Genomic DNA, 16,234 nt, shown 5'->3' with positions numbered 1-16,234 from the left:
AAAGTTAAAAAACATTAATCACACCCCTCCCAAAAATAAACAAGACAAACAGAATAATCATTCCTCAAATTAGGATGGATCCATACCAATACCACGAGCTGCATGACAGATGGGACGCCCTCATGGTTAGGATGTTGAGACTCTTCTCCAAGCTAAATATTCGAGTTCAAGAAGAATCATGTGGCATTGATGACGCTGTTGAAATAGTAAAACTGTTATACCATCACGGTTGGGTAGAGACACACTTAAAGAAGAATGAACCTATGCCCGAGAATCTCTACGAGAACGAGAGACCCCGCCTGGATGATACCGAGAGATATGTCATTGACCATGAAGCCGACTGTGCACCTTTCCTCACCAACGTCAGCCCTTTTTTCTAAATAAAACCCAGAGTAACACATCTCTTTTCTTAATTTAGATTAACCTGCTCGGCCCTGATAATATTCAAGACCATGAGTTCTTCACATTCTGACGAGCAGGAAAGAATAAGGAAAGGTAAAAACTACGAAATTATTGCAGGGGTGTATATTCTGCTCCGGGGGGGGGGGGAGGGGAAAAAAAGAAATAAGTGGATCAATGATGGAAGTTGCTTCAAATCACCTGCTCTTGTTCATGGCTAGTTGTCTTTTGTAGCAGGGGAAAAAATTGTTTTTAACCAAAAAATGTTTCAGAATTCTTTGAGTTTCTTCATTAAAAAACGCTTTAGTTTTCTCATTTTTAATTCAATGTTCTTTCCTTTCAGGGAAGAGAAAGGAGAAGCTAGGAGAAGCCGAGCTCGCCGCCGGCGATTTCATCCAGCCTCCGGATATCCATGCTGAAAGCGAATTTTAATTGTAATTTGTGGCGTTATCCTCTTAGAAAATTTTGTTTGTATTATTTAACTCCCCATCCCCCCCCCCCCCCCCCAAACTAAATTGCTGGGTTAGGTTAGGCTAGGTTAAGTTATACGGCTAGGTAGAGGCCAGGGGCCGTTTTTCTAGGGGGGGGGGGGGGGTATTTCCTAAGAGGATAACATCAATTTGTTCTTTCAGAACATTTACGTTAACCTCTCTTTGATTGCAGCGCCCATATATTTTATAATTAAGTACCCATGGTGACAGTGATCGAGCCCCACTGGTCGTGCAGATATATAATTTCCTGCATATAAACATTAATAAACATTATTTACCCCTAAAGCCGACGATTACGTATGCACGTGTACAGTTTTTTAAGCTTCTGGCTATAGCTCTCTAGGAGATCTTAATTGATATGTTTTATTTTTTGTTTTTGTTTTTTGATATTTTTGTTATGTTGTTTTATATTATTTATTATTATTTATTTTATAGCAAATTAACAAATTTTCTGGGTTCAACATTGTTGTTATAATAAAACTCCATGCAACTGCAGAATTCTGCAAAAGTCACGACCAGTGGGGCTCGATTATATATGCGTTCGTCGGCTTTTCAGGGAAGGCAGGAAATTTATATAGGTATTATCCAGGTCAGGACTGGAACAAACAAAATTTTATGTATATTGTATATAGTTATTTTTTTCAAAGTAAAAAAATGTCAGACCAACGCTGGATGACGTATGTATAATTGGATCACAATTTTGATAGGTAAGTTTAATTAATTTTATAGACAATCAAAGAATAAATAAGGGTATTTTCTTATGTTTGTAACTCTAACTCTTTATTTTGTGAGTTCCTTTGACATTTAATTTTGGTTTCAAAAAGTGTCACTCCCCCCCCCCCTTTTTTACTTTCTCCTTCTTTCGTTATATGTAAACAAGTAATAACCTTATTATTATAACCAGGGGTGTATATTCTGCACAAGATTTATTTTTTTCCCCTGCTACAAATTTTTTTATTTTTTTTCCCCCCTATATTTTTCTGAAAAAGTAGGGGGGGAAATAGAAAAATATTTAAAGAACTCTATATTTCATTTATTTTATCCCTCCTTCCACACATTTCTTTAGTTTTTTTAACCAAGGAGGGGGGCAAAATGGAAAAAATGTTTTCAGTTTTCTTAATTTTTACATTTTTTTTTCCTCCAACCACTTATTTTTTATTTCCCCCCCCCCCCTGAGCAGGGGATCCCATGCAGAATATACATCCCTGATTATAACATATACTTCTTATTTCAGGAGTTACCTATACACCCCTGTTAGACGTTATTGAAATGGGAGACAATTTGATTGGTACACTCTCTAAAGCTCTACTGAAGCGTATAAGAAGTGGACATAAGAGGAAAAATGTACAGGTGACTTTTTACAACTAATTATTTCTACATATTTAAGATGAGACCTTACTTTTCATTACTGTACTTAAAGTATAATCTATGCTCGACTTTAATTTCTATTTTTCACTTGCAGTCAGCGCACTATAAACATGCTTGCTCTTACACCAGTATAGTCATATGTACTGTAATCAATTGACACGTGTAGCTTGCCCAAATAACGATCCATAACAACTCCCCTATATTATTTTAAATAAGTAATTCACTAATTATGTAATCTTTTTCCAGTTGCAGCATAAACTGAGGTCCATAAGAAAACTCTTCTGTAATGCAACGAGAAACAGAAAATGGCGCAAGAAACCTCCACAAAGTGAAGACAGTCAGCCATTACTAGAAGAAGAACAGCAGGAGGATTTGATGGATGTGGAATATGAGAACGAAACTGCATCGTCAAAAGGTAACCTACAATATCTGTAATATAAAGTAGAACGATGTCAGTCTGTCTGTTTGTTGTTTGTTTGTCCAAATTCCCACAAACATTGTCTCCCAATTTTTGTTTTTTATTTTCCTTTCAATCTAAATTTCAAACAATTGGTTTGATCAAACGTTAGTTAAGTTTGTCTCAAGATATCCTTGTTCCAGGGGTGTATATTCTACATGGGATCCCTTAACCTAACCCACCTTCACCCACTCTCTACATTTATCTACTTTTTCTGGAATTTTTAATTTTTTAACTTTCTAATTTGACTAGTTTTTCTTTACAGCATTATCCTTATACTAAAGTAACAGGATGTCTGTGTGTCTGTTCAAAAGGATCTTGCTAACCGCTGAACCGATTGGGTTCTCCTTTACAGGGTACCTTCACATAGGTCCCGGGAAGGTTTATAACTATAAAACATCATGTTTAACATCGTATTTTTTTAGGTAAAGTTTGTACAGGCTGCAATACCAACTTCACAAAGGAAACCGAAAGTATATGTTATCAATGCTACGCAAACCAAGTTTTGGAGCGATTAAATAACAATCCTGAAGAAACGGACTACATTAATATTGTTGTAGACAATATTAACAACAATAATACCAACGATAATAATGATGCAGACAATGACAGCATTCAAGATGCCGAGGACTGGGAACACGTCGAATTGTTTGATATACCTGAAGATTATTTTGACCCAGATGATGACGATGACCCTGATGACGAACCTGATGGCGATCATGACGGGGATCCCTTCAAACATCTTACAGAACTTGAGAAAGAAATTGTTAATGATTTCAGAAGCGTTTGTGTTCTAGACAACCCCATCTCTCACAACAAAGTTAGAATCATCCTGGCGATTCTGAAACGCTCGTGTATTTTCAAATTTCCGTCATATAATACATTATTCAAACCCAAATACAAAGTTGAAATCAAAGAAAACAAATATAATCCTACAAATGCTCCTGGTTTACTGATTGAGTGCAGGTATGTTTATATACGATTTAGAAAGCGTAGCATTTCTATAATCATTACCAGAATTTCCGTACGTCCATTTTAAACATGTCGATTTTTCTCCTTTTTTAACAACAAACTTTCAAGTGTTCTAATTATCAGTTTGATCATTCTTTGGTATATTGCTTCCTGCGACAACTTGAGAACAATATTATAAGCGAAGCCACTCTATAATTAATTCCTTAAAATTTAAGTATGTGCATAAACCTTATCCTTCTTGAAGCATTTTTTTTTAACAAATTTACTTACATACAATTTTGGTTCGACTTTAATATTTTTAAATTCAGTTCAGATACTTCACAATTGTTAATGTCCGTTTGTCGTACCGTTTCAGTGCTTTGGTTTTTATGGATGTTGTCATCCTTGTTCCATTACTTTTCATCGTAATATTATTTGGAGCCCGATGGTGCAAAATTTCTTTGAATTGTGCAAGTTTTAGTTAAAAATATATTTCTTTTTCCAGATTCCCTACCTATGAGATCCTCCAAGACGCCATCACAGACTTTAAACGGTTGAATGGACAACAGGCCGTTGATGATCATATAACTTTTGACATCTCGGGCGACGGAGTGAAAGCAGCTCAGGGATCTCATATCTCCTATTATACTGTCTGGATTAGGTAAGTAATTAATATATTGTGGATTTGAAAGGGTTGGGTTGGGATAAAGTTCTTTTCATATACAGCATGACCCTCGAAAAGGTATTTTTTAGGATTGGCAGCCTATATTTCAAAGGATATCAAAATATTTGTTTTACATCAATTGACAGCCCAGATTTTTAAAGCCAAAGATTAGGAAACCATTCAATAAACAAATAAGAAAGAAAACTAAGTTTACAATTGATACTTTTTTCTATTGCATACATATATAAAAATCTGTCTTACTGTATACCAGGACTTAATTAATACCATAAGTAAACCTAGTTTTTACCACTTTTACGGTAAAATTTTACCAGCCTTTACGTTTTATAAATCAGTGACTACAATTTTAAGTCTAAGGTATTAAATGCTATTATTATTAATTCTTCTTTATTATTTCAGGTTATTCTTCAACAAGGATTTCAGTGTTATATTGCCAGTCAGCATATTTGAGAAGACGAGGAAGCGTCCCTACAGTTACAACTTTCTGGATAATGTTACCCGATTCATCAACAAACTAATTCAAGAAGGATTACCTGGACATACCTTTCAATGTAGAACCATCATCCACGATGCCGTTGCCAGAGCCGATGTATTCGGCATTCTTGGCCATGGATCAAAAAATGGATGCCCACACTGTGACCTTCCAGGGATGGCTTTTTCACAGACTTATCTCCGTCAAAAGAACTTGGTATTGTTCGAATCAATGAATGTATTTTACCCCAGTGACAGTCAAGATATGGGTACGCCGAGGTCTGACGAGAAATTCCGCAAGTTAGAGGAAAATAATCAGAACATGAAAACCAGTTTTTCTGACCTTGACCCGAGCTTGGATTTAATACAAGATACCCCCAGTGATCCGATGCACGCGTTGCACCTGGGCTATGTAAAGAAAGTGATGACGTACCTGAAGAAAGGACGTAATAGTTATCCAGAATTGGAAGAAGAAGACTTAGTTCAAATGGAGAGAATTACAGGGATGTACTGCATTTGACTAAAGAAATGACGCGTAAAATAGGTGTTTTCTTCGCGCATTTCTCGGCACTGCGATAAAATTCTGCATTTTTAGATTTATGTCTATTACACATTATTTGTACGCCTTGTTATGCCGCTTAAAAGAGTGTTAGTTTGAAAAGTTTAAAGAACTTAAATTTTGAAAATTTTCTCCTTATCACCCATATTTTACCATGAACTGCAGTAACTCCAATTATAGATGAAATCAACGATCAATTGAAGCTTGTTGGCGATTTTGATCGCGTTCCCCGTACGTCCATCATGCGCCTGACAGAGAAGAAGCTAGCCCTCAATTTGAAAAGTTCTGAATTCAAAGTACTGGGCTTCTACCATATGATATTTTATGCAGAGGTAGGTTTTTACCATATTATAATCTTTTTAGAATTTAAAGCTTATTTCAGTTTCATTATATTGTATAGCAATAACATTCTTTTTAAATTTGCGCACGTGTGCTATATTATATATATATTTCTATTGAGGAGGGTGGACTTCCAATAAGTATATAGGGCGAAGCCCCTAGAGGCTAGGGGCGAAACAGCTAGTTTTACCTTAAATTATTACAATGTTTTTTTTTTCCAGTTGGCAAATCTTAAAGATGAACAACGTCTGATATGCAAGTTTTTATTCCACATATTGCGCAGTCTCGAAGAGCATATAACAACTGAACGTGTGGCTGAGCTCAAGACCATGATAATGGTCCTGAACTCAAAATTGGCGGAGATGTACGGCGAATCGTGCTTGAGTTACAATACTCACATGCTTTACCATATGCCGGAACATGTCCGCCGATTTGGACCATCCATGGCGTTCAGTTGTTATGCTTTCGAAAGTGCCAATCATGTGATATCAACTTACATCCGAGGATATAATTTTGGCCTTAAAGAGGTTTCAAACAGGTAATACTATTTTTTTTTAGTTGAGTTCCTTTGACTTTTAGTTTTGGTTTCAAGAAGTGTCACTTCTCCCCCCCCCCCACTCTTTACAAATTTTAATGTAATTTTTAAAAATGTATCATAACTTTCTTTCCGTGTATTGCTGATCAAACACTTAAGCTATAACGATTTCACCAGCAACATACCTTTCCGTTTAACAGCCATTAATGACATAAATGACATATTTAGATTGTTGATATTTCACACAGTGAAACCGTACATAAATGAAAAGCTGGCTGTCAGGGGAACAAGGAATGCCAACAAACGAAAGTTCGAGAGTAATCAATTCTATACAGACTGCCAAGACCTCTACTTTGTCCCAGACTGCCGTCGTGATAAAACAGTATGGTTGGTCCACAAAGTGAGGACATTTTTTCCGGCATACACCTTTCCTGAAGATTCCAGAATAATAGGTAGGGGTGTATATTTTGCACATGATTAATTGTTGTATAGAAATATTTCATGAACTATACATTTCATCTAATTCCTTTTTAACCTACCACAATTTATTTGTAATTCTCTTATCATGCCAGGAGGAGAGTGTGGTAAAGGGGGGGTCTAGGAAATATGAATTAAGTTTTATGGTTTTAAACACTGAAAATATACACCCCTGGTATTAGGAGTAGGCAAGACTGACGATCCCGAAGACTATAGCCATCCTCCAACACAACTAGCCTCCAACCTACTGAAGTACAGAGTAGCATGTATCTCCGTACACCTGTTGCATCAAGATGTCTCCATCGTAATTCCTATCGGAATTTAATTTTGTACATTGAAAGCAGAGAAAGGGGGGGGGGGAAATGACACTTTTTAAAACCAAAACTAAAAGTTCCATATTGTACCCCTATAAAACAACTGCCATGCAAAATGACAGATCTGTAACTGTTTCTTTAGTTCAGTTCCTTTGACTTTCAGTTTTGGTTTCAAAAAGTGTCACTTCCCCCCCCACCCCCTGTTGTTATAATATGTATGTAAAATGTTGTAAAATTCAACTGAAGGCCCTTCCCTCTTTATTTGGAATTTATGTGAAATGTACTTTAAAATATTTTTTTCATTAAAATTATTTTTTATAGCTAATTTTAAAAAAGGCATTTCAACTTAATTTAGCAAAACCCTACCTTTTTGGCCATCGATGGGTATGAAGTTAAAGTGTTATAAGTCTAGTCTGTAATTTGAAAGAGTACATGTTTGCAATTTAATTTAATTTTACATAAAATTTTAATTTCTGTCTACACATTTCAGATTTAAAACTATGCAAATTGCCCATGCCAACGACCTGGATAGAACAGCGTAATTTCGACTGGCAATTGACCAAGCTAGATCCCAAAATGACGAGGACTGGAAAGAGTGCTAGTTCTGTAAAGGTAAAAATTATATTTAAGGCCTAATTTACTATTGTACAAATTGCTGCTACCCTTCGCTCTTAAAACTTATAAATTCGCATGTTACCGGATCGAAAGGAAAACCTTATCGGTTCATGCTTAACAGACCACAAAAGATTATTGACCAAGTATAATTATTTATTAATTTTCCACAGTGTGTTTAACATTTGATATTAGTAATTAAAATTCTAGGGGCGTAGCCACTGCTATCTAATATCTTATTATGCATTGTAAATACAACAATTATTTCTTGTTTTAGAACAACAAGCCTACTGGAGGTGCCAAACCTAATGGAAGTGCCAGAGGTGGAAGTGCCAAAGCTGCAAGTGCCAAACCTGGAAGCAACAAATCTACTGGAGGTGGCAAAGGTACAACAGCAAAGGTAGGATTTTAAGTTTTATTGTTATCGGTTTTTGGTTTGTTGGTGTTTTGTTGTTAAACTAAACTTACTAACATGATGTCTGTTTGTGGGTTTGTACCAACAAATCTCGTTAACCGTTGAACAAATTGGGTCCCTCTAACCATATAACTTAACCTAGCCTAACCTAACACAGTCATTTTGTCGGGAGAGGGGGGGGGGGAGGGTAAAGTTTTAAAAAATAGAAGAAAAAAATTAGGATAATGCCGGTGTTGTTTAAAACTATAATCCTCGGTAAGTAATGCTTTACAATAATTATCTATATTATTTTTAGAACACAACTAGAACCACAACATCTCCAATAAGGATTACCCCACCTCCATCTCCACGGCCACGGCCACGGCCCCCCTCCGCGAGTCAACGGACCGCGAGAGTTGTAGTTCCTCCTGCAACATCATCACGACCCCAGTCCCAGTCATCACGACCCCAGGGATCATCTGCCCCTTCTGGTGAGATGGAAGAAAGCGAGGTATTATTTTTATTTCATTTTGTCATCCAGAGGATACAAATTACAATTATTTAGGATATATATCGACTTAGCCTGGAAAAAATAACTTGTAAGATTTGACTAAATTTTTGGTAAACATTGACCAATAAAAATTTACCTTGTAAATTTTTACAAAGAAGTTGGTCAAATTTTACCAAGTTGATTTTTTGGTCAAAGTCCAAAAATCTGGACTTAGCCTAAAAATTTACCTTGTCAATTTTTACCAAAAAGTTGGTCAAATTTTACCAAGTTTTTTTGTTTGTCAAAGTCCAAAAATGATGGAAGATGCTTAGGATCACTTGCTCTTGTTTGTGGATAGTCTTCTTTTCTACCACGTAGTTTTTAAAATACCAAGACTTGAAAATATGTGGTTTAATATGTTTAATTTTAAGGATTTGTTCACCGGGGCCGTTATGAACCAAATTCAGAACCAATTTCAGCAGCTACGTACTTTCTTCACCTCACACATGAAAAATCAAATAGAGCCCATTAATGCGTCCATCAGAAACTTGGCAAACAAATCGTCCACAAACCATGAATTACTGAAGAATGAAATCAAAGACCTGCAAGACAGTGTATCAAGAGATATGGCTGAAAATACTGTAACGCTGACAACAGAAATGAAGAAAACCGGAAGAATAGTGGAAACCTTGGTGACTGATCTAAGAAGACTGACCAATGTGGATGAGCAACTTGAGGAGGAGGCGAATAAAGGGCCTAGTGAGAATCAGGATGTTGTCGTGGACCGTATTTTCTCACCAGAATTTTACAAAGAAAGAATACAGAACCATGACCCCTTGAAAAAAGATGGTTATATGGGAAGAGAAGAAATTGTCTTTTTCATCCAAAATTTCGATGACTCACTGAAAGTGGATAAAGACTGGCAAACCTTACTGAAATTATGCAGAGACACCATCACCTTCATATATGTCGTGTTCGAGCAGTTCACCTTTGACGCCCGCATCACCGCTGCCTTTTGGACTGCTCCGGAACTTATTGATGACGAAACTGGTAAGTAAATATTATTTTGTAAATTTGACATGATGAGAAAACGTTTAAAACAGGGAGAAGGGAGGTGGGGGCAAGGGAAATAAACCGAATAAAAGGGGCATTCCTATTCTTGCTAGCAGGTGACCATGTACAATAATCTTTTTATATATATATTTTATTTGTGAAAATAAATCTTGTGCAGAATATACACCCCTGGTACAATAATAAACATGTACCTATGCATAGTTAATTCAAAATTTCATTATTATTTCAGTGGAACGTTTCTTGGATCATTGTAAGTTAGTGCTTAACCAGACGTACCTACATGAAGCTATCCCACCAAATTTGTGGAGAACACAAACCTATGTGTCTTCAAGCGACCTTTTTTTGTGAGGAACCACGTACAAGCTTGTAGGTAATTCAATTATTTATCGCATCTATTCCGCGTCTATTAAATGTGAAAGTGGTAGTTTCACAAAATGCATTTCAATGTTCTTTAGTTAAAAAAGTAGTTTCACGAAATGTTAACTGCATATTGTATTCTTGTTAAATTGTTAAACTACATTTCTATGGCATATGTTTCAAAGAATTTCAATTTTGTACCATGTATTTTTTTATGTGGCAAGACTTTTAGTTCATCTTTTCTTGATATATGTTATATATTGAGACTGTTTTGATATAAACCCTTTTTTTATCTAGGTTCAAGCGCAATTTCGAACACACTTTTACCAAGGACGGGAATGGTTTTTGTGAAAATATGAAGAGAGCCGAAGATTATATGATTCATAATGATGATCCTGTCATCTGGAGGTTATTTCGAGCGCTGGCAACGCGAAAACAAGAACGCGCATTGTCAACCCCCCTCTACAATTTCGAACAGGTTTTTGAACTCAAGCAAATTTTTTTCCACCAAGTAGGGGGGGTGGGGGGGTGGAAAAAATGTTTTCAGTACTTGCTTTTTGTTTGGAAACGTATAAAATTAATGTATAAATTAATTATTTACAGGCAACAGTAACGAGAGACAGGTGACTGGAAAGGCAACAAGTGTCGTGGAGGAAAGCAGCAGTGATGAGAATGATGAGGATGCCGAAGGTATTGTTATTTATAGTTTGAAAAACGTAGGAACTGTATCACCTAAATTTAAGTTTATTAATATTTTAGTTGAGAAGTAGTCTTAGATAAAAACCCTGTGCATTAATTTTGTTTTAAGGGAAACTTCGTACAGGCCCTGACAGGGTTTTAGGCTAAAATTTGTATGGGCGCAGCCGCTATCTATAATACTAAGTAGCTTAATGTCTGTCTGGCCGTCAGAAGCTTAAGATCTCAGTAACCACTGAATCGATCGAGGTTACGGTAAAATTTTACCACCTTTTAAATCGTATAGGCTGGTAAAATTTTACCATAAAAGTGGTAAAAACTAGGTTTTTTATGGTATTAATTGTGTCCTGGGGATCGGATTCTACTCTTCTGTGTATTGGTCCTGCGGTGATTTTAAGCTATTTCCTTGGAGGGGGGGGGGGGGGGGTTGGGTAACATTTATACTATTTGAAATAATGACTATAATAATTATTTAGATGATGTGCCGATCATTCCAAAGAAGAACTTGGAGCGAAGGCAAACCGCATTGGAAGCCGAAGCAAAAACCAAGAGAAGTTTACAGCTGGACTCAAATGAACCATCATTCGAGGTGGATAACGAAGATGACAGAAACGAGAGTGACGAAATTTTGGAGGTTGAGGACATTGAGGGCAAGAATGACGGCAAAGCAAGTAAGGAAATTCGGATACATCCATGTGGAATAATATTACCCAAACTTGCCATTATAATTGAAAACCACCTGGGTCATTATGAGGTTGTTGCAGTAGGCTCAAATGTTTCTATACACAACCAAAGGGAAATTTTAGAACTCATCAACATTGACGGTAAGTTACAGGTCTTAATGTAATAAATGGGGGGGGGGGAGGGGGTGGGCGAAAGTGACACTTTTTGAAACCAAAACTAAAACCAGCCGAATTTTTTTGGGGCTTTTATTGGCGGTTCTCGGCGGTGGCGACGCCGTTTCTTCACAGTTCCATATTGTACCCCTATAAAGCAACTGCCAATGCAAAATTCCCCCTTTTATCTTTGATTGGCATATAAATATAGGGTAAAAAATATTGCTTGTTTTCATTTGAATCTGATTAATAGTAACTAATGTTCATATAGGTATGGAAATAATATTGAAGCTACAATTATGTACATTTGCTTTAACATTTTTTATTTCTTTGTAGGAGAAAAAGCAAAGTGGAAAAAAGATGGAGAAGAAGGTGAATTAATTTCTGACATCAAAGAAGAAGCACCAGAAAGTGATGATACAGATCAAGGTCATCAATCAGACCCAGACACTGGAACTGGCAGTAGTAGTAGTAGTGAAGAAGAAGAAGTTGAACGCAGGCCAAAAGCAAAAGTGGCCCAAAAGCCAAAGCCTACCAAAGAAGTTCCTAAACGTCCCAGAAAACAAACAACATTTCCATCTGGGAATCAAATTGAAGCGGTGTTGTACAGAAACCAGAGCAGAGCAAGCACGAGCAGAGCACAAAATTCAAGCCGGGAATATGCTGAAAGTTGCGCAGGCACATCAAATCCTGATGAAGACGTAAACCCAGAACCAGGTTGTAGTTATAGTCAACTCAGTCCAGAGCCAGGTTGTAGTTATAGTCAACTCAGTGAGCAACCTAACCAAATTAGGTTGCAGCAAATGTTGAACAGAACAAATACACATTTGCCCGATTTCGGCCAGCGTGGTGAGGCTCGGACAAGAAGAGATGCCAACAAACGAGTAAAGGCCAACATGAAGAAGCAAAGATTGTGGGAACAGGGAATCAGGCCTGAAGATGCTGAGTTAGAGAAGAAGAAAAGATCAAGCTCCAGACCACCACAGAGAGCAAGTTCTCAACAATGTGCTCAGAACATAAGCAATTACGGTATCTTTGGCAGCTACATTGATTCGGGAAAGGGGTGTATATTCTGCACAAGAAATATTGTTTGTCCACGGCTAAAATTTTTAAAATTTACAAATGTTTTCAGTTTTCTTAATTATTACCTTTTTTTCTTTCCTCCATCTATTTATATTTAATGAAATATAATATACATCCCTGCGCAGAATTGGAAAAAATATTACACATCCGAACCATGTAGAATATACATCCCTGCGCACCGCAGAATGGAGACAAGTATTATTCGTCGGAACTTTCATCTGAAAACGAAGTACAAGACGAAGAACAAGACGAAGAACAAGACGAAGACCTGATAGGTCCCAGTCAATCCCAATAATTCCAGGACTTTACGTATATATATATTTATATGTAATTTTTTTTAAATTTCATAAGTTTCATCTTCAACTTTTTTTTATAATATCTAGAAAGGAGTAGTTTCCCAAAATGCATTTGAAGTTAATTTAGTGAACCGTATATTTGAACCTGTTTAAATGTGTTTAAACTCTATTTATATGGCATAAATTTGAAGAAAGTTAAATTTTCTACCACGTACTTTTACCATCTTAACAAAGAAAAATATGCAATTCACAAAATTAAGTTCAAATGCATTTTGTGAAACTACCCCTTTCCACCAATTAAGTTTAATGAGCTTAAAGTTAAGAGCTTAAACTGAAAATTTTTTGTTGTATAATCTGTCGCATTTTTTGTAATTCAGTATATAGCAGTTGTAGTTTACCCCCTAAACTAAGGAAAAAAACTATTCACAACTAGCTTTTGTTAATTTTATATATTTGTTTAATTTTGTATATAAATATTATATATAACAGTTATCGTAGGGAATGTTTTAATTAATAGGGTGGTAGATTTCCATGGTAAAATCCGTAAGGTTTATGTGCTGTAATTAAAAAAGAGAACGTTTCAAATTTGTATTAACTTTTTGTAAATGAAATTTGTCTATATACTTGTTTACAATATAAGATATACCAATATGTGATCTTGCTGGACCCTATTATATTAAAATTCCCTACGTCAGTTTTTTGGACATTTATTCATGAAAATTTAATTACCAGTGATAATTTGTTTCTTTTCAAATTTAATATAGAATGTCCGACATGTCAGCCGCAGCAGCCGACTTAGAGAGAGACGAACAGCACGAAGAACAGAAGCCGGAAACCACAAGTGGGTGAGTAATATTTTAATATGTATAAAACGAAGTAGAATGATGTCTGTCTGTCTGTCTGTCCGTCCGTCCGTCCCTAGCTATATTTTGGTAACCATTCATCGAATCGGATTCGACAATCCATCACAACATAATTACATAAATACATATTACATATTTTTTGGTAATTACTTCTTTGGGCAAAGGTCCGATTACCTGGGATATATAATATATATTTATATATTTCAGTGATAGCGAAAAAGAGAAGAACGAAATGAGTGTGTCTGAGCCTGAGCTGCCTGCTAAGCTGGCTGACCTGCCTGATAGCCCTCCTAAATCGTCTGATACAGAAGATTTGAACCTAACTTTGGATTGCACTACGTAAGTTTATTTATTTTTGTTACCATTCTATTTCTGTTCGGAAGGTGGTAGTAGCCGGATTGAAAAGAGTAGGATAAACATTATTGTTATGGCGAATAATTATAGTTTCATTCAGGGGTGTACATTACGCACAAGATTTATTTTGTTCCCGTGGTACAAAATTTTGTATTTTTTTCCCACCTATTTTTATCTCACCAAGTAGGGACGGAAATGGAGAAATATTGAAAGAACTAAAATTTTTGGTCCTACCACACATATTTTAGTTATTTTCCCCCCACCACCTGAACAGGGGATCCCATATAGGATATACACCCCTGATATTTCAAATTAGCAGCTACGCTAAACCCTCTAATATGAAGTATATCTCTTAAAGTTTCTTTTGCCACTCCCTTCCCTTGCCGGTACCTATGAGAAGAACCCGATCTGTTCAGTGGTTATCGAGATCCTTCGGTACATAAACACGGACATCCTGTTACTTTAGTATTATTTTTTTTTATTTTTCAGGGACGACGATGGATGGGAGACAATGCAGAAAATAAAACAAGACCTTGGGGCAGCAAAGCAAAAAATTGCTTCTTTGGAAGAGGAGATCGCTTGTTTGGAAACACAAACAAAGTAAGAAATTTTTTTCACTTATTTTTTTCTATTTAATCCGGGCGACTGTGTTGTAAATGATTTTTCGGTACAGACAAATTCACCTTTATATATTACAAAACTAGCAAGTATGCCTCTAGGGGTAAGGTGGGAGGGGTAAATGTGGACCAAAAAAAAGTTTACTATTTAATTATAATATGATTGCTTAATTCAGGGAGCAATCCAAGAGATGTCCGGCACAAAAGGATGACCAGAAGGTCGGACAAGCCTCTGTTATGGAAGGAGCAGCAAAGTAAGATATCCTATTATATAAAGTAGTAAGCGTTTTTTGTCTGTCCCAAAGGATCTCGCTAACCGCTAAACCGATATTGTTCTCCTTTAAAGTGAAGCTTCTTATAGGTCCTGGAAAGGTTTTAAACTATTTTTGTGGAGGGTGTCTTCACCCCCTCCCCCAAAAAATATTTTTACTCTTCTGAAACTCAAATTTAAAATGGGAAGATGTTGATTTTTCCCCTTCCAACCTTAAGTGCCCCTAGAGGTTTCTAGGGGCGTAGCCACTAGTTTCTTTTAATATTCTTTTTTCATACTTTATCCGGGCGACTGTGTTGTAAATGATTTTTCGGTACAGACAAATTCACCTTTATATATTACAAAACTAGCAAGTATGCCTCTAGGGGTAAGGTGGGAGTGGTAAATGTGGACCATAAAAAGTTTACTATTTAATTATAATATGATTGCTTAATTCAGGGAGCAATCCGAGAGATGTCCAGCACAAAAGGATGACCAGAAGGTCGGACAAGACTCTGTTATGGAAGGAGAAGCAAAGTAAGATATTTCTTTTAATATTCTTTTTTCATACTTTATCCGGGCGACAGTGTTGTAAATGATTTTTCTGTAAAGACAAATTCAACGTGTTCCTTTATTTATTAAAAGCGAGTACTAGCAAGTACGCCTCTAGCTGGGTAAGGTGGAAGGGGTAAATGTGGAACCAAAAAGTTAACTACTTAATTTAAATAGATTATTATATATATATTGTTTAATTCAGGAACAAAACAGCTGGCTCTCCAGAAAATTCGGATGAGAACGAGGTTAAGGAAATCACTGTTATGGAAACACCAGCAAAGTAAGATTTTTTTAAAATTGTTTTTACTACTTTATCCTGGCGACAGTGTTGTAAATGATTTTTCTGTAAAGACAAATTCAACGTGTTCCTTTATTTATTAAAAGCAAGTACTAGCAAGTACGCCTCTAGCTGGGTAAGGTGGAAGGGGTAAATGTGGAACCAAAAAGTTAACTACTTAATTTAAATAGATTATTATATATATATTGTTTAATTCAGGAACAAAACAGCTGGCTCTCCAGAAAATTCGGATGAGAACGAGGTTAAGGAAATCACTGTTATGGAAACACCAGCAAAGTAAGATTTTTTAAAAATTGTTTTTACTACTTTATCCTGGCGACAGTGTTGTAAATGATTTTTCTGTAAAGACAAATTCAACGTGTTCCTTTATTTATTAAAAGCAAGTACTAGCAAGTACGCCTCTAGCTGGGTAAGGT

General features: G+C 36.1%; 2 protein-coding genes across 2 annotated transcripts in view; one reads left to right on the top strand and one right to left on the bottom strand.

The window, feature by feature from the left end:
• Window positions 1-16,234, bottom strand: part of LOC145304121 (peptidyl-alpha-hydroxyglycine alpha-amidating lyase 2-like) — a 39,146-nt gene that overhangs the window by 16,473 nt on the left and 6,439 nt on the right. The gene's annotated exons all lie outside the window — the stretch shown is intronic.
• LOC145304149 (uncharacterized) lies at window positions 2,300-4,512 on the top strand. The gene is made up of 2 exons (XM_080145911.1): window positions 2,300-2,673; window positions 3,141-4,512. Exons 1-2 carry the CDS (start codon window positions 2,634-2,636, stop codon window positions 3,752-3,754), a joined length of 654 nt encoding a protein of 217 aa, XP_080002037.1. The 5' UTR covers window positions 2,300-2,633; the 3' UTR covers window positions 3,755-4,512.

This window comes from Acartia tonsa, chromosome 13 (assembly GCF_053477335.1).
Source record: "Acartia tonsa isolate MP-2025a chromosome 13, ASM5347733v1, whole genome shotgun sequence".
NCBI lineage: Eukaryota > Metazoa > Arthropoda > Copepoda > Calanoida > Acartiidae > Acartia > Acartia tonsa.
The sequence above is the reverse complement of the archived record's forward strand: the minus strand, read 5'-3'. Positions and strand labels throughout refer to the sequence as shown.